Source organism: Malurus melanocephalus, unplaced genomic scaffold (assembly GCF_030028575.1).
Source record: "Malurus melanocephalus ecotype Western Australia unplaced genomic scaffold, MMel_1.1 scaffold_22, whole genome shotgun sequence".
Taxonomy (NCBI): Eukaryota; Metazoa; Chordata; class Aves; order Passeriformes; family Maluridae; genus Malurus; species Malurus melanocephalus.
In genome coordinates this window covers 2,024,697-2,046,491 of record NW_026623254.1, presented here as the reverse complement: position 1 = coordinate 2,046,491, position 21,795 = coordinate 2,024,697, and the positions used below count along the sequence as shown (strand labels likewise).

Here is a 21,795-nt window from a genome sequence, read left to right as displayed (position 1 = left end):
TGGAAATAAACACTATGGGCAGGCAGCTGGAGACAATTAGCAGAAAGCATAAAGAGAGCCAATTTGCCTAGGCTGGTCAGATTAGGAAACAGCAGTCTTTGCAAGTCTGTAGCTCAGAGGAGGGAGATGTATTTCAGTAGGAACTTTAGTCAATTCTCCCTCCCTTGACTGATGCAAACCAGCACAATTGCACTGAAGTCAGGAAAATATGCTGTTTGATCCTGGCTGCATGCTTGGGGTATGCGAGCTGAAAGGTTTTCTGCGTTTATTTAGCAACCTGATTAAGATTTTTCTAATCATGATTATGTTAAGAATGGGAATCTGCTTGTCTAGACACATAGTTGTGTAGCTGTTTTTTACCAAAGAGCTGGAAACCACAGGGGTCCAAATGAGCACTGTGGATATCCACAGTAGCTCTCTACCAAGGTGTAAATCTCTCTGACAGGCTGAATAAGGCCATATTTGCACAATGAGTTGGGCAGCAAAGGCTGGAAGTGGAACCCCCTGAAACCAAAAGGTGCTGTCTATGAATGCCTGTGTTAATGAGGCCTTGTGCAGAGGGATAGTTTTAATCAAGCTGGGTCTGGGGARCCAGGATGTTTCTGACTTAACCTGAAATGTGTTTCATCTTCCTTTTGATCAGAGGACAGGAAAAGACTTTGTAGTAAAAAAACTGCTGACAACTGAGGCACTTCTTTTCTGGCTTCATGATCATTGTGCATCCAGGCTTAAATGCTCAGGGAGCAAGTTCCACCAGTTTGTTTCCAGCCATGGTAGGTCCTGAAATAGCAGACATCAGACCTATGACTGGTTCTTCGACCCAGCAGTGCTATTTTGGCGGCAGGCCCAGGGTTAAACACAACAAGAGTCATTTTCAGTCCTTGCTCTCCCGAAGGTCAGTGGCCCAAATGGTTGGATGTTTGTCTTAGCTGTTTCCGGACAAGGTCTGCATTTTGATAAGGTGAAATTCAGAGATCCTCATGTTGGCAATCTCCTGCTAACTCTAATTGGAAAGCATGTTTTTCCTGAATAAGGATGTCAGGATTTGGTCATTGGCAATTTTTAATTGTTTTGACTCTTTTGAGCCRGGCGTTTTCTTGTGGTTGCTATAACGGTTCACTGCTCCCTTTTACCTCCAGGACAGTGCAGCTCCTTCTTAGCTTTAAGCCCATTAAGCCTGGCTTTCCAGAGTCACCCACTGCCAGGTGAGACTTTGACGTCCATTCATCTGCTCAGGTCACATGGAAGGAGCAGTCTCCCTCTCAGMAATCAGTCTGGCTTGCTCTAGCTTGCCAAATGCCTTCTGAGATGAGCCTCATCCCCTCTAAAGCTCCCTTAGAAAGCTATCAGAGAGGTCAGCCACAAACTGGTCCCATTTTTTCTGCCAGACCTCTTTGGCCTTGGCTTTCTCATCCGGTAGCATGGCACTGTATCTGTGAGGAGGAGAAAAGTCAGTATCAGGCAGGGGACAAGAGGGCAGCTATTTCTAGAGCAGAACCAAAATGAAAAGGCAAGAAGCAGCAACAGATTAACCCTTGCCTGCACCACACAGAGTAATAAGGCGTAAAAAGCTGGAGCTCCTGCCAGTCGGGCTCATGTGGGACAAGAAATACATGGCCACATCAGCAGCTCCTGAGTCCTGCACTATGAAGACAAACAGCTCAATCTGCATAAGCTGGAGTCTCCCTTGGCAGTACCTAGTGACTAGTACAGAACACACAGCACTGCTGCTGCTTTCAGATGTGCCCTGAGCTTGTCCAAAGTGGTAGGAAATCATGGTATTTGTATCCCCAGCCATTCGGGGACTTGGGATAGCCTTGAGGATTGGCATAGGATCTGGCAAACAGGCAAGAGTTGAGGAACATGCAGAAAGATCCTGGGCATCATATCCAAACTATTTTTGGACATTCAGAGCTGTCCACATAAATARAAGAAGTGGTTAAACACAGACGAACTAAATGCTAATTGTTTTCCTGTGTTTCCCAGAAGAGTCATGGAAAACAGTGCAGGAAGTCAAATTTTGGCAGAAATAGACAAGTGATATAAAGACATAGTTTCTCCCATACCCAGAACCAGGTAGTGGAGGCAAGTTCACAAAGGATGGAAAAGGAAGAATAAACTGACACACAGAATTAGAGAAAGGCACTTGAGAGTACAGGCACAGGAATTTCTGGAGTCCCTGTGTCCTGCCTTTGGAGAAGACACACAAAGGAGATTTTGCMCTAGTGGAAGCCCAGTTCATGTGGCAGAAGAGCCAAAACCCAAATGCAAGCAAGGGAAGCAARCTGATAGTCTCCTTATGATCACTATAACTAGGTGAGAGAGGTGATGAACTTACTTTATGGAATTGAGTGCAAGTTGTTTTAGGGTTCTCAGGTCAGCATTCATCCCTCCGATGGCCATGAATGCTTCATAGAAATCATAGGAGACTCCCTTTGCCCCAAAGACAGAGGGATCATCAGGGCTGATCACAATTGGGTGYCCTTCAGCCATGAGGTCAGCTGCAGGGTGACTCCTCAAGTCAGCTACCAGCAGCAGGACCTGGGTGGAAAGAGTGGGAGACAACCCCACTTCAGGCTATTGCAGCTGTGTCACACTGCACACTTGCCAGGGCTGCCTGTGTCAGGGAGGCACAGCCTCCAGAGAGCATCTCCTGCTCTGAACTGCTGCAGCGAGAACCAACTTGTCTCCACTGACTATGCAAGGAGATTAATTTCTTAAATTAATCACTTTAATCAAGGCCAGTGGGGTGAATAACTTGTGCTTATTTAGAAYAATTTGACTGTGAGCAATTAAGGAATAGTCTTTTGGTTACACATTTGCTGTGGTGCTTAGCTTGAGGCATCTGGAGCTGGTATCAGGGTTTTTTTGCCTTAAGGCTCACACCAGTAAATCTCCACCCCAAAATACCCTTTCTGCTGCACCCAGGGGACAATAGCACCACATTAATGTGCTGCAAAGAGTTCCTGCTGGTTATGCATTCTACAAAAGCAGGGACCTCCAATTACAATCCCAGCTTCTCAGCCTCTGGCCCTCCTGGCTTTTAAGTATTTTCAATTATGTCTCTTTAAACACCTCTCTGGCTCCGGGCCTCATCTCCACTAGGGAGGATGCTGCCTTTCCAAGTTCCTCTGGATAGAAATTTAAATGACTTTTTTGCTGACTGGCATTACAAGCCTTATATATATTCAGAGTGTGTGTCTACTTAGCAAACTGCAGTACAACATGGTGCAATGGAAACTGAGCCAGCCTGTGTGCATCAAAACTTGTAGCTGCCCCCCAGCTGACCCTCACTGCTATGGTAAACCCCAAGAGCTAGGCTTTCAGCCACATACCTGGTTGGAGATGGGACAGACTTCTACAGGAATRTCCTTCTTCAGAGACAAACTTCTGGCTACTGGGTGTTTAATGAGAGCAAGCCCATGGCCAATCCTGCTGGTATTCAGTAGCAATGCATCCAGCACATTATTGTCTACAGAGGTGCCTTGCCAGTCTGAGCAGAGACAGATAAGAGTCACTGCAGTGCTGTAAGGAAATACAACTTCTCATATTGCTAGATGATTTTGTTAATAGATGTCCCAGTTGTGAGGTGAGAGAGTTGCTGATGCCTAGAGTTTCCACTTGCATTTTCAGTGAAACGGGGATCTAAATCTGCCCAGGATATTGCCCAGCACACAGATACCCACTCACCTCACTTGGCTTTAGATGTTTACAGTATTGCTCTTACAGCTGAGCTAATTATGCTGGGCTCCACTAATTGTCAATGGTGAGGAGTAACAACTACAGGRGAGTAGCCTGTGCATTAGGATGAGGTGTATTGTGGTTTAGAAGTGCTTGTTCCTGCCCATGGCTATAAAGGGACCCCAGGGTAACCCCAGTTTTTCTGTAGATGTCAATATGCAACGTACAAGACATGAGTTAGACATGACTGTCATGSATGGTTAGGATAGATCCCACCCATCCAGASTGAATAACATATCGCCAATAATAAYACATTGCCTCAGRAATGAAGGGTACATCGGTTACTTTGATGAGCATGTTCAGTTAAGACTCAAGTTCGGCTCAGACAGTATTTCACCTTAAAATGGGAAGTAATGGTTGGGAGACTCAGCTGCTGTTGTGGATGGGAAGTGAGTGCAGTTCCAAGGAGGAAATGGCTACCAGCAATAACTCCTACACATAACTGGTTGTCACACCAGGCAACATGACACCTACAGTCAAGAGCAGGGAGTAGGTAAGGGAGGGATCATGTGGGAATGTCACAGCTCCAAACTGATATGGGGACAAGCACTGGGAAAGCTGGTTGTGTACCCTTGTATACACACACATCCTCTTGATACAGCCAGCAAGCAAGCCAGGCTTGCTTCTTCTGTGCTTTGCAGGACTTCAGTTTTGCCACTGCAAGCAGTAACAGGCCTTGAGTCCTCATGCTTACCAGTCTCCCCAGCGTGGAAGAAGTATGGCAAGTTGACCCCCATGGAATATGGGATGGTCAGGGCATCCTTTAGRTCCCATAAAGAATGACCTTCATCCTCATCACCAACCTGGGGGAAAGCAGAAAGGTATTTTTGAGCACACTTGGGAAGATGGTGGGACTTACAGCTCTATRTAAATGAGGTGCCAGCTGTGCTGAAATTACAATGTTGTGGGGTAGAGAGCTGATTCTTTCAGGGGATTTTGTCAATTACCCTGGACAAAATCCTTAGCTGGAGGATTTGCAATTCATTAACACTGATTTCAGTAGAGCAACAGAGGTTCTGGCTCTGGTATACAACATATGCCATGGAATATGTGTAGTTGTATCACTAGGGGTTAATGTGAAGCCCCAGAAGAAATACGGTTACCAGGTCGAAGCCTGCCAGGGTGTCTGGGAAGTGGGCTCTGAGTGCCATGGCAGTGAAGATGGCTTCTTTAATCTGGGAAACATTCAGCATCCTAGAGAGCAAGAGAGAGAGAAAGCAGTGCAGAAGCTGACTCCCATGGGCCTGCCTTCTCGAGGTTTGAGTTATGAAATGGGGGCCCCAGGGATATTTCCAAAATGAAAGTTGCTCCTGAATCTGACAACCAGCTTCAAGTCTCTGGAGTAACAGCAGTGGAAAATTGATATTATGAAAGGAAACCCATGAATGACCAGGAAATGCCTGGCTAGAACCTGCTGTCACTTGAGTTGAAGCATGCTTGTCTAATTCACTGGCTTTCCCATTTACCAAGCAGAAAACACAACAGTGTGGAGTGAAAATGTTTAATTTTTTTTTTTTCCTCTTGATTGTTTTGTTGGGAAGTGAGACAGTAACTGCATTTTAACAGAGTTTTAAATTTGAGTTTCCTCTACCTATATCAGACTTTGCGGACTGTGTCCATACTGAAGCTGGCCAGAAAAGCATGCCAGCTCTGATCTGGAGAGGGCATTGTGCCAAACCAGAGTGAGTAAGTGCTGCTGAGAGGTCTGCTCTACTTGCTGAGGATCACCTCGCATGACTCCATGGCATCTGGCTGACTTGGAGAGCAGCCTTGTGCCCGCCTGCCTGGGCAGCAGCACGAACATACCATACACAGGCTGTGGGGAGCAGCATTTGCAAGGTCCCATGGGGACCTCTGTGATACYGAGTGCCCATACTCGGGAACTGCTGTCACTGCTTCAGATTCTGCAGGGAAAGGGAATATATCCTGGCTCAGGAAAAGAGCAGGCAGGGCTTGGACACGCACCCAGGCAGCCCTGCCCTGGCTCATTCCCGCTCCCAGGGCTTGCAGACGCTCCTCTGGCGCACACCACGAGCTCACCTCGCTCGCTTTGCACGTACACAGACTTATATGGATGATTTCTCACCCTCAGCCTTTTACACATGCCAGGGAATGCTTCAGGAGTCAACACCCCGGGTCTAACGACACAAGTGGACATTGCCAACCAACTGTGGCACTTCAGCCCAGCCCTCAGCATTGCTTCTCCCGCCCTGATCCTCCCTGTCCGCCTCCAACACAGCACAGCCACTCTTAGCCCTGCCCAGCCTCTACCTGTGTGCTGCAAATATAATCTTGGCTCCAACAAAGTCTGGGTGCTCCTTCACAAACTGCCTGGTCACTTCCTGGTAGGTTGCCACAGACCATGATTTATTGTGCTGAGTGCCATCCAGTTCGTACACCTGCAGCATGAAAAGCACATGACAAGCGGTAGTTAGAAGAGGTGTTTTATTGGAAAGGAGAAATGAACTGACAAAAACCTCGGGAGAAGCAAAGTACTATGGTCTTGAGAACAGGGCAGGAAAACAAAAGCAGTTAAATCTATGCAGAACATTTTCTTCTGCAAGCCTTTACCAGCTGGCAAGAACTAAGGAGTGATTTTCCTCCCTCCTATGTGATACAAGTTACTCCATGTTCAGATGTGGCAAGCACGTGCCCTTGAGTACCCAGAGGAGACCGTGACCTCTTAGTCCTGTCTGTATCAAATGCTGGAGTGTTTTGTCCAGCTGTCTGGCAGCTCACACATGCTCTGTGCCTCGCAGTGGCAGTCTGTCAGCCGAGGCAGCCCCAAGGCATGCGATGGCTGAGCTCCATAAGCTACCAGCTGAGCTGGGCTTCTGCTCCCCTCTGCCAGAGGTTTGCTTCATGACCTTGAGTCAGGCATTCAGTCTTGCCATGCTTTCCCAGTTCTCTGGCTGCAAACAGGGAAAAAATAATTCTTTTGGCATGCTCTGTCTCATCAGCTTGCTCTGGAGGCTCCTCACTACAAGGGCTGTACTCAGCAGGTGTGGAGACCTGAACACCCCCATTGATACCAACCCACAAAGGCCCTGCCTGGAGTCACTCACAGACAGTGACTGAAACCATTCCATCGGTTCTCCTYTCACCCTTCTCCCCATTCTTTTCTCTGCCACCTTTCTCCTTCAGCCTTCAACTGCTCCACTTCACCCCCTAACTTCTTCTTTGGTGCTGCCCCTTGCAAGGATGCCCTTCACAAAGCCCTCCATCCTGTCACAATGTGGTGTCCCCCTTGCAGGCACCAGCAGCCGTGGGGGCAGCTGCAGATGCTCAGAGGGAATTTTCCCCAGCTGCAGCCCATGGGAATGTGAGAGTTTACACAGCTGAATCTGCAAACACAGCTGGGCTTAGTGGGCTTTTCCTCAATGTTTGCTGTTTCGCACTAAATCCCAGTTTTCATTTACTTTACCTCAGGGGCCGCTTCTGGCAGGCTTTGCTGTGAGGAGAGCTTTTGCAGTGTCAGCGCTGTTGTCCGAGCCTTGGGGAGGATCTCCAGCCCCACGAGCATCTTGTTATTCCTGTCACACCCKGCTCACCTTGACTTTCACCATGAAGCATTTCCCCGCCCTCTCATCCCAGYTTCAGCCTAGCTGTCYCTTCCCTGCCYACGCTGCCCTCCATCCCAGCACGGCTGCAGCTCCTGGCACTCCCTGCCCTGGTATCCGGGCTGCAGGCAGCCTGCCTGGAKCTCACAGCAAGCAAACTGTCGGCTGTGAGCGAGCCCCGGGGTTCTGCAGGCTCCCACAGCTGCCGCCAGCATTAGGAGCTGGATGGGAAGCAAATCTTCCCTGCCAAGCCTCTCTTCAAAAGGAGTTACAACCGTGTCTAAGGGCTGATGGTAAAGGCAGGGTATTTTCCAGTCAGGCCCACACACTTGTACCATGGCAGATACTCTTGGCCTGAAAACTGTGTGGCCTGAGGGGATGCCAGCGCTCACACTGCCTCACAGCACAGGCATTTTGACATTGCTGTTATTTTCTCTTTCCAGGTACCCCAGAAACAGGTGGTGACTGAGTTCAGAGCAACTGGCTTATGGCAACCCCCCAGCAAAATAAGATACATGTAAACTTTGTGGACTTCTCCCCATTCCCTTCTTTTTYTCCCCTTTGCAATGCATCCTTCTCCTCTCAGACACAATAGAGTGGTGTCCTGCAGCTCTGACACTGAGCTCTATCTTGCTATGAGGCCAGCTCAAGCGGCAACAGGGCAGGGTCAGCAGCCCCACTCCCCAGCTGTTGGGACAAAGCCAGGTCAGCCTCCAAATTTGTCACAGCACCTGTTTGTCTGCTGGCAGGGGTGGCTGTGGAGGCGTGTCCAGGGCAGCAGTGGTTCCTGGGGCACAGACATTGCTCTGCAGCTGGCTGCATGCACAGGCGGTAATTTAAGTAAGCTACTGGCAGGCACGTTCAGGAGTCAGGACACCAGCAGGACATCAGCATAGCTCCTGCATCCCCTGGATGCTGTGGTGCTGGTAGCAAGCTGTCACCTGCATTCCCAGGCACAAACCAGCACCACCCAGTCCTTCAGGTGCTGCTGGAGGGTTAGGAAAGAGCACAGCAGCTCCATTCCTGTTGTAGTGGACTGCTAAGARCATGGAAGTAGGTAGTGTGGTGAGGACCACCAGACCCAGTCTGTTCRTTTTGGTAAGGCATCTGGCCCTCTGATAGAACTCCCACCCCCATGGAGTCCTGTGTGGAGCTGTGCTGGAGAATTGTATGGGAAAGGTGTGTCTGCAGCGAAAAAATTGTCACTGGGAAAGCGGGAACACTTGCCAGTGGTGTGGTCTCCTGGTGCCTGGGGAGGCGTTAGGGCAGAGTATGTTTGTAGGACAATCTGGCCAGCTCTGGGTGGAATGCAGGGAGAAAGGTCTAAACCATTACCAGCAGATTTTGGTGTTAGTGGCAATGAAATGAGCAGTTCATACTTCATACACATAGCCAAAATTTTAGGTTGTCTGCAAATTRTGGAAGGTTGTGTTTTGCCAGTTGACTGACTCGTCTATTCAGARTAATTGTTCTGAAATAAGCTGAGGATTTAAAATAACATAGCTATATTAAAATAAGTCTCTATTCAACACAGAAAATTTGTTCAGAATAGCTGCCACAGAACAGTTGATTCTGGTGCAGACAAAACTGAGCTACATCTTCCCAACAAGCAAGATTTTGACACAGCTCCCAGTCTGATTGTCCAGCGTAGTTTTGTGCTGATGTCACAGCAGGTAACTCTCTTAGCCTTTAAAAACAGAGTCTCTCACTTTCAAGCCCTTGCCTATGCAAATCTCCAAGAAAGATTTTTGAATATGATYAAGGTCTTCCAGCATTCTTAGAAGGGCAGGTATGCAAACATCCAAATTACTAAATTCAAGATAGGGCTTGAGAAAAGTTATGGAGAAATAGGGATTTAAAAGACTACTAGAGAAGCCAAACCCCACGTACCGCAGGCAGGATAGCTCTTATCTCCACATACTGTATGTTATCTTCATGGAGCTCCAGCAGCCCCTGGTAGAAATAGGCCTTGAACACAGGTGCGTAGCAGATAAGTCCAGAGGCAATGAGAAAGACTTCTTCAAATCTTTTCCAAATGAAAGCCTGAGAGGGATAGGCCAGCTCAGGGGCATCTGTCACCAGGGTCAGGTTTCTCAGCAAGCTGTAGGAAAGGGAGAAGAGGAGGAATGAGGAGAACAAATAGAGCMTGTTGGCACTGCAGTACAAGAGACATAACAGCGTCTGGTGCAATTAGGAAGCATTCAGGTCATTTTTCTGCCACCTGTATTTACTCCTCTAATGGCTGGAACAGAATTCACATGGTACATGTTGAGCTATAAGAGCAGGTGTTTAAAACCTGCCCCTCCCTTTTTCAAGGGCAAATCTTGAGAAGGAATAGAGTTGCAAAAGCAAGTATGGTGCCTTTATATCAATTACACTCTGCTTCACAGGGTATCCCTAACCTGAAAGTTGGCATGTAAATTACTCCTATTTTCCAAAGAATCTTTGACATAAAATGTTAAGACACTTGGGGCTCTCTCTTCAGCACCAAAAAGGCAGACTGGGTCTACAGGAGATCCCATGTACTGGGCCACCATCAACCTGCYTACTGAGGCTGTAACTTGTCCTGGTACCTTTGTATTGTCAAAATATGCCATCTTAAAAATGCAAGGGGAAGACAACTGTGTATCAGAAATCATTCTCCTAGACCAGTGAGAACTAACCTAATGCCCTGTCTGCCTTGCTAATAGCTACTTCAGGGAAACAGCTGATAAGAATCTCAGTCCTGGCTTTTCTTTAGTGTGATGGAAATGCATTTATTTCCTCCACAGACTCAGCTGGCATATAAGCTTCTTTCAGAAATCCAGAGAGACAGTGGGTAGTTTTATCAAGCAGAGTTTAAGGGAGCCAGTAAATCACAAGATTATCTAATCATGGGTGACAGCTTGGATTTAGGACAGGGTGAGCGTCTGTGCCACACCACCACCCTCTGGCAAGCTGATARCCTTCATCCCACCTGAAGTCTATCTCTGGCAACAGCCCTCCGTYCTCCACCTGAACAGTGGTTCATAATAAATTTCTCCTACCAGTGGGCAAAGTCTAAATGGCAATGCAGGGGTGATTAACTTCATTCCTGGGTGGACAAATGGAAGCCATCACAGCAACCTACAGATGTGTTTTCTTGCTGGCAGGTGGGCTCACCAGTCTGGCCAGGCCCAGTGCTTATCTCCTGTCAGGGGCTAAGCAGCTTCAGATAGAAATACCTTCAGCCGTGCTTCAGCTTTCATCTGAGTGTATTGTTTCCTCTCAATAACAGCTACTGATCTTTAATAATGTTCTGTGTTTGATATCTTGGCCCCCATCCTCATGCAGTGATCTGCTTTGTTATATGGGAGATGTGGGTTTGATTTGTGATCTTATTATCTTCATCCAGGACACTTTTGTGGATGGAATTAAACCCCCACAGTCCCCCTACAGATGTAAAATATGATCTGGTCCAAATTCATAAACTAAGACATCCTGAGCAAATATGCCTTTTGAATCCCTTCATCCTGCCCATAAAACAGAGCCCATTTCCAGCAGGATTTGCCTGCTGTTTCACTCTGTGGATCTTCTTCCCGGGGCAGCAGTTTCATTTCTTCCTCACTCTGTTAATTTCTTTGCCAGGAACAATTTTAGAAGCAAACCTGAAGGTGAAGAGATGCCACTACTGTTAAGGATGAGATTTCAAATGCTCAACAGTCAGGAAAATCAGAGCTAAGGTTTCCACAGCAACTTGGGCTCTGCCATCCCATGCATTACAATGGGGGCTTTGGTGCCATTATCACAGGACACTGGGCAACCCCAGCTACTGTTCAGTAATTCATGCAACCAGAGAAGACCGAGCTGGACCATGGAAGGGGCGGGCAGTGAGGAGCACGCAGCAGTGGGAGACTYCACGGCATCACCCTAGAAACCAGGAATGCAGGAGCCGGGAGCATCTTGAAGGCGCTCCTCCAGCTGCCCGAGCTGCGGAGGGGGGCAGCCGCCGGCAGAAAGGGTGTGCTGCTGCTCAGCAGGGARGTTTCGTGTGGGAAGAGCTGGGGAAAAGAGATTTTTCCACTTCCCTCCTGGCCRAAGGGCAGCTCCCCTCCAGCTCCGCACGCCAGCGGAGAGCACCTGCCCGAAGCCGGGAGCCGAGCGGGGCTGTTCCCACCGGCGCTGCGAGCGCTGAGGGAAAAACCTCCCCGTGGATCAAAAGGCCGTGCAAGCCCGTTCTCGCCACTCCAGGCAGCTCCGTTTCAGATAAGGATGGGTGGTTAGTCGGGCTCCCACCACTTTCTCCCCTTGTCCTGTGAGAACTCGACTCCTCTAGCAACGAGCATGCACAGGGTTCCCCTCCCTGCCTTTAAATTTGGCTATACAAACTCCTAGTTGTTTACTTAGCCTGTGCTCTTGGGCTGGAAACAGCAATAAATCCCCACACCACCCTGCTCCTAAAAGCACATAAATCAAATTGTACTTCTCTTTATAATCCCCTTCCCTTTGAGACTGATTATTGATCCTTACAACTGTTGAAGATTTATTGCATAATAGTGATCCATCCTTGATAAACAGATAATCTGCTAAGAGTTTGGGGGCTTTTGCCATCCGTAGCTCATGCAGATGAAGCAAAGCTTCATAAATACTTTTTTTTTTTGCTTCTTTTCTGGAATGGGCCTTCACCAGTGATCAGGTGCAGACTACAAATAGCCTTCCATGTCATGTCATATATACACTGAACAATGCTATTGCAATGCATATGCCCAAAGGGGCACAGCTAAAATGACCAGCCACGGATTATTTATTTTGAACTGTGGGTTTGCTTYCTCTTTTCCTGKTTTTTTTTTTTTTTTTTCCCAATTTTCCTTTCCTGTGCTGTGTAATAGAGAAGCAAAAGGTTTTTGTTGCCTTGTTTTTAAGGGGATTCCTTTTCCTGCTTCTTTTTCTGTACTCGATGGGTAATTATGCCCCTCTCCTCATCRCAGTATCTAAATGTCTTCCAGTGGTGCATTAAATAGTGTGACTAACATCTGTCACATGTGGTTCATTCGCTTTCTCTCGCTCTCTCTCATCCCCTCTTCTTCTCCCCAAGGGGAGACTTGTAGAGGGAGCGGAGTGCTTTGTTTCTGCAGTAGATTTTTATTCCTTTTTTTTCCCTTGTAATGCACACACTGCCCTATTTTTCTGTGAGATAAGGCAGTCAGAGGACATGGAGGGGAAGGTGATGGCGGCCTGGGCAACCGCCAGCGCCCAGGGGAGTTGTCCCTGCAGCCTCAGCCGTGGTGTCAATTCCCTCACAGATGACTTCATCCTGGTGATAGAGAGCTCTGCTGGGCACGGCCTCAATCCTTGGGCTGCTGGTGGGGGGTGTGCGGTGGTATTTTACAAATATCTGGAATGTCAATGCTACTTCCCTAAATATCTGGGGGCATGCTCTTGCTTTAGACATGGGAGCCATTATGTTGCATCTTGAGGGAAAGAATGACATTCTTCTGTATCGTAATTGATTGTGAAGAAAATAAGTTGAGGATTGTTTTTTCTTTTAAATATGAAAGCAAAATTCTCTTCCTTTCACTGTCCCTAGGCCCAAATTGTCCTGGCTCTCCTAACAGCATCCTCTTGGAAGCTTACCAGTAACACAATACTCCAGGGTCTTGGCCCATGAGACGTGTGTTTTGAATAGGAATGATTAGACCTTCTCTTGAGGGAAACGATCGGAAAGACTTCCTTCCAAAGCACGCACACACACACACACACACACACACACACACGTATATGTACCTAAAAATGCCAGAGGCAAAATTGATGCAGAATTTCCCTTTCTTCCACCCCTTCCTGGTCAGAAATGCTGTAAGGTGAAAGAGGTGCAGCTTCTCAAAAACATTTCCATTGTTCTTTTACATTTGCTGATCCACCCTGTCTTGCATGAGAGCCCTTCCCTGCTGCCATATTCCCTGGACACTTCCTTAAAACCACCCAACTATCCATCCGTTCTTTCCTCTGACATCTGCTTTCTCTCAGCTTGTCAGTGCTCAAGGGCAAAGAGGAGTGCAGGGAAGAGGTAGCCTGGGATGCACATGTTCAAGAGACTGGGAGAGTTTCCAGMAACTGAGAAGCAGAACAGATTGGGGCCTATTCCTGGCTAGAGACCTATTTCCAGACAGCCAAAAACATTTCTAACCCCTAGACTAGTACCCGGGGATTAGATGAATACAGRAGGGGAAGTGCCTCAGTGTGGCTGTTGTTGGTGTGTTTGCACATTATGCGTAATGACTCCTCTGTGATTTTGTGGTGATGAGCATGGAAGGGCAAGAAATGAAGGACAACATAGTCAAATGGATAAGTGAGCACCCAGGATGTGAGAGATCCAAATTTGTACTTGGCTCTGGCACGTCTTTACTGAGGAAAATCACTTCTTCGGTCCCTGCCTCAGTTTCCCCTCCACATTTGGGGAGACCCTTGCAGAAGGGGTCTGTCTTGTGTCCCTGTGCAGTGCCTGCCACTCTGAAGTCTTGCTCTGACTTGTGGCCTCTCAACATTGTCAGACAAATATGAAAGAAGAGGAATGTAGTAATACCACCTCTRAAAACAAGTTGTTTCCACGCAGGAACAGAGGGAATCACACAATGCACAGCTGTAGTCACCCAGGTGTGCAGGGTGTACAGGATGCCCTGGCCTTCAGCCTCTGCCAGAAAGTGACATCACACCATGGAAACGTAACTGAAAACAAGTGCAATGAAGGGTTGCTCCTGAGACAGTTCTAAATGCCCAGTGCAATTGCTTGGGCTTTGAGGAAGTGAAGCTGTTTCAAAATCCAATCTCTTGCACATTATTTATGGATCTCCTGGTGTGGTTGAAGAGAGCTGGTGCTGTGTTCTTTCCTCCCTTCTGATTCCCAGCAGAAATAGAAGGAAGTTAATCGGGGACCAGTTTTCTCTTTGGAAGGCAGAGGTAAGTGACTTCTCACTGGATTTGATTTTGTCCATCACATGTCAGGGCAGGTGAGCCTCAGGGTATAAAAGGTCAAGAGCCCAGGGTCTGACATTACTTTCTCCTTCTCTTCTGGACATCCACAAGAGAGGGATGGTGGATGCCCTGGAGAGTCAGACCCCTCTGCCCTGCCCATTGCTATTGTTGGGGAGGGAAGGCAATACCATGGCACAAGTCTGTAAGCTCCTCAACTTCCCGACCTGACCTCTTTCCCAGATCTGCAGGGCACAGAGCACAGACAGCTTCCATGTGGAGGAGATACCATCTCATTAAAGTTCCCCACACTATTTTTTTTCTGCAGCACCCCAGCCCCTGGAGCACCATGCCAGACAGCAGTGCCCTCTGAATGGATRGCTACTCAATATTTTCCTTTGTCCTCATCGCTCAGTGTCTGACTTCATGCATTATTTAGCATGCACTCTCCAGCCCCCCACACACCACGGCAGAACTGCATGCTTCCTCTTGGCCTTTTCAGCAGGGCTTTGTCCAGGGATCAATGCCCCTGGATGGGGAGATAGGATTCTGTCTTCCCATCCCCACCGGCCAGAGGGGGAGCCAGGCTATTCCCAGCCACCTGTAAGTGATTAAATGATAAGTGGTTCAGAACAGCCCGGTCCTGATAAAAGGCTGCCAGCAAAAAAGGCAGGAGATGCCTGCAGGGAGGGGAGCTCCTGCAGGAGGGTGTGATGCCCTGGGGAACTATCTGAGGTGTGAGCTCCTGGAYAGCTGTAGGAGGCCTTGCCTGTGAGGGCAGAAATTCTGCCAGCAGGAGGATCTTTGAGGAGAAAGAGCTCTACCAGGCAGGGGTCCTGTCTGTGGTRTTCCTTGGCTCAGCCAGTGCCCAGRAGGGTGAGTCACAGATCCTGGTGCCTGGAGGGTCCTGTTGGGAACAAGTGCCTCATGCTGCTGGGTGGTGTGTGCCAGTGGGATTTCAAAGGCAGTCCTCAGAAAACAAGATTGGTGTTTGGAGGGGGAGCTGGGTTTTATTTTGGGAAGTTTGTTTGAGATTTTTTGCTAGCACGGTAGTTAACATAAGTAGTTTGCCCAACTTCTTGTTTTGAATCAAAACAATGACTTTGCAAATGACTTTTCTGCTGTTGGGGAGAACCTGTTCATCAGCTACCTGGCTTCCTCATCCAGTTTTTTGGTACCTCACTGGATGAGGCACCATGCATCCCTGTCCCACACTGGGAGTCYATCCAGTCTGGATGCTGAGGAGAGGGGAGGACAGGTCTCATAAATCTACTTAAACCGCTGTCCTCAGCACGTCTGTGCAGAGGGCCAGAGTGAGTGTGCACAGAAAAATTCAGTTTTTATGGTCCCTTGACTCTAGTTAATGCAGCAGCCTTCAAGCTTTTATATTGCTATTTGCTATTTCTATGTGCACAAGCCCTAAATGGAGTTCTTCCCTTCCAGAGCAGCAAGCAAACGGGAAAGTTGGACCAGAATGACCCTGCTGGCCACACAGTGCTGCCATGGAGTGCCATCAGGCTTGCAACCCCTCTTCACTCACCCGCGATCAAACTCGGACACGTCACTCAGCTGTTTCCGGTAGGTCTCCAGCAAAACCCACTGGGAGCACTGGGCTGGCAGGGGGTGAGGAGGGTGCGGCTTGGAGAAGCGGAATCGGACGGTGCCCGTGTGCGTGAAGCAGATGTAGCAGTCRGGGAGGTAGGAGGCATTGTACACCAGCCAGTCCACGCTCAGCATGGCATAGTCGTGCAGGTGTAGGACAGCACCTGGTGGAGGACAAGGACATCCTGATGAGTCCAGGCAGCTGGGAAGGAGGTTTCATGTGATAATAGTTTGTTTGCCTGTTTGGGGGCATCTGGCAATGCCTCTAGAAGGCTGTGAGTGATCTCTCCCAGCAAGGACTGCGCGGCTGCTCTGCCTCCCCAGGGCTGGAGGATGTGGCCCCCTCCACATCAGACACTCTGCAGGCAGAGTGTGACAGCTCCCTGGGAGCACAGGGAGGGGGRAAATCAATAGGGAGCTCTGCCTCTCCACTGGGATGGAAAATGCTCYGAGTTATTAAAGGTCTTTCAGACAGACTTTGCTGTGAGCTGGCTCAGGCCCCACTCATTTAAAGAGGAACTCACACAGTATGCAGCAGTTTACAAGGCATGCTGGCTGACTAGCACACCTGAAGCAAAGCTCTGTGTCTAAGCAGTTTGAATCCCAACTTCAATTTTTGTGTCTAGTCCATGTCTCTTCTTTCAGCTCTCTGAAACTTTGGCATACACCAAAATCCCAGRCCATGTTACACTGGGGAATTGCACTCAGATGCAGAAGTACAATTTACTTCTATGCCTTATGAAAAGCATGCTTGCTTACACTGTACATCTGCTGCTGGCCAACACAAAGGGCCTCTGGGACACTCTGTTGTTGTGCAGTGTGTTGGCAACTGCCAGTCTTCCTGGCACAGGAAGCATCCTCTGTAGGCTCACCTTCCTTATCATTTCACTTTGCTGAAATCTGTCCATTTCCAAAGACTCCAGCTGTTATTGATCCTTCACCTTTGTGAAGGGAAGATACTATGAGAGCTGAAGTCTTAGATATATATTTTATTAGTCTAGGGGAGACTTCTTAGTCAAAATAGCYTTGATGCCCTTGGGGGTAAAGGGAGAATGTGAATAGCAAGAAAAGACACAAGACTGGTATGTATTTGCCATCAGATGAAGTTCAAGACTATAACTGATCGTGGACTAGTCTACTATAGACTATAACGTCTATGATCTCCCACTACAGAGGGTCTGGCTGTAAAGATGCTGAGGAACTGTGGTTGCTGCCCTCAGCAGAGCTGGTGCACCCTCCTCTGACTGTCAATGTCACCCTCTTCCCTGTATGTGAACAGCAACAAACATTACAATAGTGCTTGAAACAACAGGAACTCCCAGGGGCWCTGATCAAGTCCTACTCAAACAGCTACAAAGATGTGATCCTGGCCCTAAAAGCTTACAGCCCCTGCAAAGATTCTGAGAACCCATTTTAATATCTCCTGGATTGAAAAGTGTTAATTATTTGTTTTGATTACCAATTGGTATCTATGTTACTGGAGGTGAAGAGGGGAGTACTTTTTAATTACTTACTGTTCAATTCAGCCATGAAAGGATAATGACATTTCTGACATATGAATCATTTATGGTAACACATTAGGATACTGCAAGACAGGGATCTGCATCTCACAGCAGAGACTGGGAGGAAGAACTTGGGAAGGTTGCTCAGAGCCCCATCCAATCTGGCCCTGAACACTTCCAGGAAAGGGGCATCCACAACTGCTCTGGGCAGCCTGTTCCAGTGCCTCACTACCCTCTGAGTAAAGACTTTCTTCCTAACCTCTAATTTAAATCTCTCCTCTTTTAGTTCAGTATTGCTCCCCCTGGTCCTGTCATTATCTGCCCATGCAAAAAGTCACTCTCCCTTTTATAAGCTCACTTTAGGTGCTGGAAGTACAGGGGCTTTGACTGGTACAYAACAAGCAAAGAAACTTCCAGTGTTAGAGGCAGTCCCTTCCTCCTCTACTGTCCTCAGACTTTCCAGTAGACTTCAGATCTACTACAGAACCACCTGCAGAAACACTTTTTGGGGCATACAACACTTTTGGCTAAGATATAGAATAAAACAAGGTTGGTAGCCTGTGTGTGTAYGTGGSAAAAAGAGAGGCCCYAGCTGGAACATGCTGAGGAAATGTRGATGTCTGTTATGTCTTGTTGTCTTTGCTTCCTCTGCCCCTTCTCCACTCTTGAAAGACTTAATGATCCATATTGTAAATTAAACCAAATGTCACAATTGCTGGAAAYATGTATTCATACAATCCATCCCCCTCTTCCTCTCTCCCCCTACCCCGTCCCTGAGCTCAGAAGCAGGGCATTTCCTGGAACCCAACTTACAGCTCTCATAAGCTTGTCTTCCACATCTTTGTTTTGTCCCAGCTCAGAAAGCAAAAGGTGAGAAAGGCTGAGTAAGATGAGCCTCTTTAAGTCAAGCCTACCTTTTGGCATGCGCTTTAAGATGCTGAACACTGCGCTCTGATCAATGAGGCTTTTTGCTCGGAAGAAGTGCATGCTTGGAGGAAACTGTCCCGTAGTTATGGCTGTTTCCACTTCCTTCTTCTTGAGGTTTACRAGCTTTGTACTGAGCTGCTGCTCCTGCCTACTCAGCACCAAGTTGCCACCTGTCTGATGGGCTTTCTCCTCCTGCATCAGGGAGTCCCGGTCCTTCCAGAGAGGGGTRGGAAGGCAGAGGGAAGCCAAACTCAGGAGAAGGTACACTAGCCTTATGTCTTGCCCGGGTGGAGGTTTCATCTTAGAACTGCACCTTGACAGGGAGACAAGACTGAAGCATTAGCAAAGGTCAACAGGTGACACCTTAGCAATGGGATATGAAGTTGTTGGCCCAGTCCTGCAGAAGTAGAGGGTTAATGGGATGCTCAGCACTGGGAGGAGCAACTGATTCCAGTGTCCCCTGTTTTTAGGGCTATGTATTAGCACACTCCCTTTGACTGCTGATTACACACAGCAAGACTGGGTAGGGGGAAGAGATACTGCTCCTTGGATCAGACTGGCAGCACACAATGCTGTCAGGCAAAGGTCTAGCCTGGAATGGGGGATTGATGGGATCGGGACTCTGCTTGCAGGCTGGGATGGAGCCCCCATTGAATAAGGGCTGCTGGTGACACAGTGCTGGCTGTGTTGATAATGTCCAAGTAAGGGGCTTGGCTTGAGCTAATCAGAGCCCAATTTTCTCCAGTCAAGAGAAAGACTTGTTGAACCCTTTCAGTATATTCCAGCTATCMGAAGGGCTAATTTATGGGCAGAAAACCCCAAGGCTTCCTCTGCACTTACAGAGTTGTCCTTTCTTTCCAATTCCAGCAGAAAGAGGATGGAAGTGAGACCAATGGGAGTAGTAAAAGATCACAGGAGACACATGTAAACTCTGAGAGCTCTGCCCTTCCCCAAAAAAGCACAACTGCAATATAATCCTTCAACACCAGGCTTTAGTGACCCTCCAYGCCAATCTCTCCAGAGCAAAATAGGCTGGAGAAGGGCTCAACATTTTAAAATACTCCTATGTGAATTACACACAAAGGCCCTGCTTATGCACGTGTCTCCTGCTTCCARCCTCTCCTCCTGCAGGTCCATCCCCAGCCCCTTTAGTGGGTCCCAGGGGATGAAGGTGTCCTGAGGGAGCGAACAGAGCAGGGAGTGGATGCAGCCCCATATCAGGCCTGGTTCTGAGCTTAGAAAAGGAAACATCCTTTAAAAAGTGTTATCCGTGGTGAGACTGACTGACTTACTGTTGACTCTGCTCCTCCTTGCATCCAGAGCTCATGCAGCTGCTGCCCGAGGGAGCAGGGAGCAGTCCTCTCTCCTGCGAGCCAGCACTGTCCCGGTACAGATAAAGCGGCAGGATCCGTCCCGGCGGTGCGGAGCGAGGCACTCGCAGCCACAGGCAGTTCCTCTTCCTGTGCGGCCGCCCCGGCTCGCTCAGCTTTTATTTCTCCCCAGCTGGACTGCTTCATGAATATATAAGGAGGAGGAGGAGGAGGCAGGGGAGGTTATGAGAAAGTGGGACACGGGCGCCCGGGCAGCCGAGCTGGGAAGTGGACTGCCAAAAAAGCGGGGCTGCTCATGGGAACYTCCCAGCTTCTGTACAGGGCGGGGGTGGGGGAGCTCTTTAACCCATTACTGCCTSCAGCGAGGAAGGGCGAGGGGCTGCTCTGTGCAGCCGTCCCGACTGCCCGGGCACACACAGGCAGCTTTTAAATATCCTGGGGGAAACGCTKCGGCACACTTTCCTGGTACAGGGAAACCCTTAAGCCCTGCTCAAACTGTCCCAGAAATACACACAAGCTTGGCTATCTAATCTGATCTAGAGCACCGTGCATTTTATGCCAGCGACACTGCAAACGCTGCTTACTAATGCTTTTACATCTGAGAAAACAGAAATTTGTACAAGTGTCTTTAAATGATCTKGTCCAGCCTCTGCCAGCTTTGTGAATCGGGCAGGTATCAATCCAGCCAACTGCCCTGAGATACACAGGGCTAAACTGGAGCCTGGGAAGTAAGTCAGGTGGAGAGGGAATGGACATATTTTAAAAAAAAATCGCAACAAATATGGTAATTTCAGCATTTTATCCACAGAGTTCAATGGGCTGAGTTTTAAACTATGTAAAACAGGTGTTGCATAAACAGCTTAAGGGGAGAACAAAGTCCATTTGGTTTAATTTAGTAAAAAAAAAATTTAATCATTTTAAATATTAATAAAAGACCAAAGATCTTGTAAGTTAAAAACCATTGAAAACAACCCACAGCAGTCACAAAGATTGTTTTTGAGGCAGAGGCAATAGAATCTGGTCAACAATATGTAAAATTTCATTAGCTGGCACTACAACAAACTGAAAGCAGGGTGTTCAGGCCTCTCGCCCTCCCCTCCCTGAATGTCCCAGCTCGACACCTGCCAGCTTTTCCTCCTCTCTTGATCCCTTTACTCTCTCCTGTCACTAGGATCAGTCCCAGCATCCATGCAGGGATCAGTCAGGGCTCCCCAACACTCTCTAAGCCCTGTCCAGGRCAGCATGTCTAGAGGGTGGCTGTGTCCCCTTGTCTGCCCCTCAGCAGGATGGGGTATTCCTTGAGTCTCTAGATGATCCTGCTCCTGAAGTGAGGAGTGGAAAGATTACCCAAATATGCTCAGCAGCAACTACTGGTTGATGAAAGGCACTTGAGGATGGGAGGTATGAGGAGGGAAGTGCATGGAGTGAAAAGGGATGGTTCAGTGGGGACAAAAGGTCCGCCTCCAAATACCTTCAAGGGAACAGTATAAGTGAAGGAAAGAAATTGCTCTGATTTTCTTATAGAAGTAAAGCCTAGCATTAGTTCCATAAAACCAAATTCAGCCCAGGCAGTTGGAAAATTGTCTCTGTAGTGAGCAATTGGGTGCTAGAGACARGTTCCCACTGTGGAGCACTGAGGGGGTTTGAAATGCTGTGTAAGGGATCTAAATAGGTTAYAGCTAGGCAGGAGTCTTGGAAATGCCTGCCAGGGGGCCTCAGCRATTTGTAGTGGTTCATCCTGTTAAATCACATTTGAAAAACTAAACCAGGGTCCAGTGATAAAACACTTCTTTGATGGGACTTTTCCACATAAGCAATTGCAGATTTTGCCCGGAGAGTTTTGTACAGATGTTGCAAGGGTTGGGCTAGGAAATAAGAAAGTATTTGAGATGCTTTTCTTTCTATTAAAAGGTGGTACATGCTCTGAAAATAAAAAAAAAATCCTGGCGAAATAAGATTACAGCTCCTTTCAGGAAGGATTTTTCTGGGCAAGAAAGGTGGAAAGAGGGAGGAAAGGACAACCTAAGCCAGGTTATGGATGCCAGCAGCCAGGAGCTCCATCTGGGGGAGAATTGGGTTCATCTAGTGCCTACAGGCAGTCAAAACCCTGGCTTCAGACCTCCTTGGGAACTGAGGCATGGTACAGGAAGACTTGCCCTGTCCAAAGGGCTAACAAGGAATGTTATAGTTTTCATTTCCACAGCAACA

The 21,795-nt window shown here is 48.1% G+C and overlaps 1 protein-coding gene across 1 annotated transcript; it reads right to left on the bottom strand.

Annotated features, from left to right (window-relative positions):
- Positions 1-960: 960 nt before the first annotated feature.
- ADA2 (adenosine deaminase 2) lies at positions 961-19,854 on the bottom strand. The gene is made up of 10 exons (XM_057390044.1): positions 19,549-19,854; positions 18,244-18,569; positions 15,766-15,991; positions 9,192-9,402; positions 6,013-6,140; positions 4,845-4,935; positions 4,436-4,544; positions 3,336-3,493; positions 2,339-2,541; positions 961-1,433 (listed from the first exon to the last, which is right to left on the bottom strand). Exons 1-10 carry the CDS (start codon positions 19,581-19,583, stop codon positions 1,325-1,327), a joined length of 1,596 nt encoding a protein of 531 aa, XP_057246027.1. The 5' UTR covers positions 19,584-19,854; the 3' UTR covers positions 961-1,324.
- Between the last annotated feature and the right edge of the window lie 1,941 nt (positions 19,855-21,795).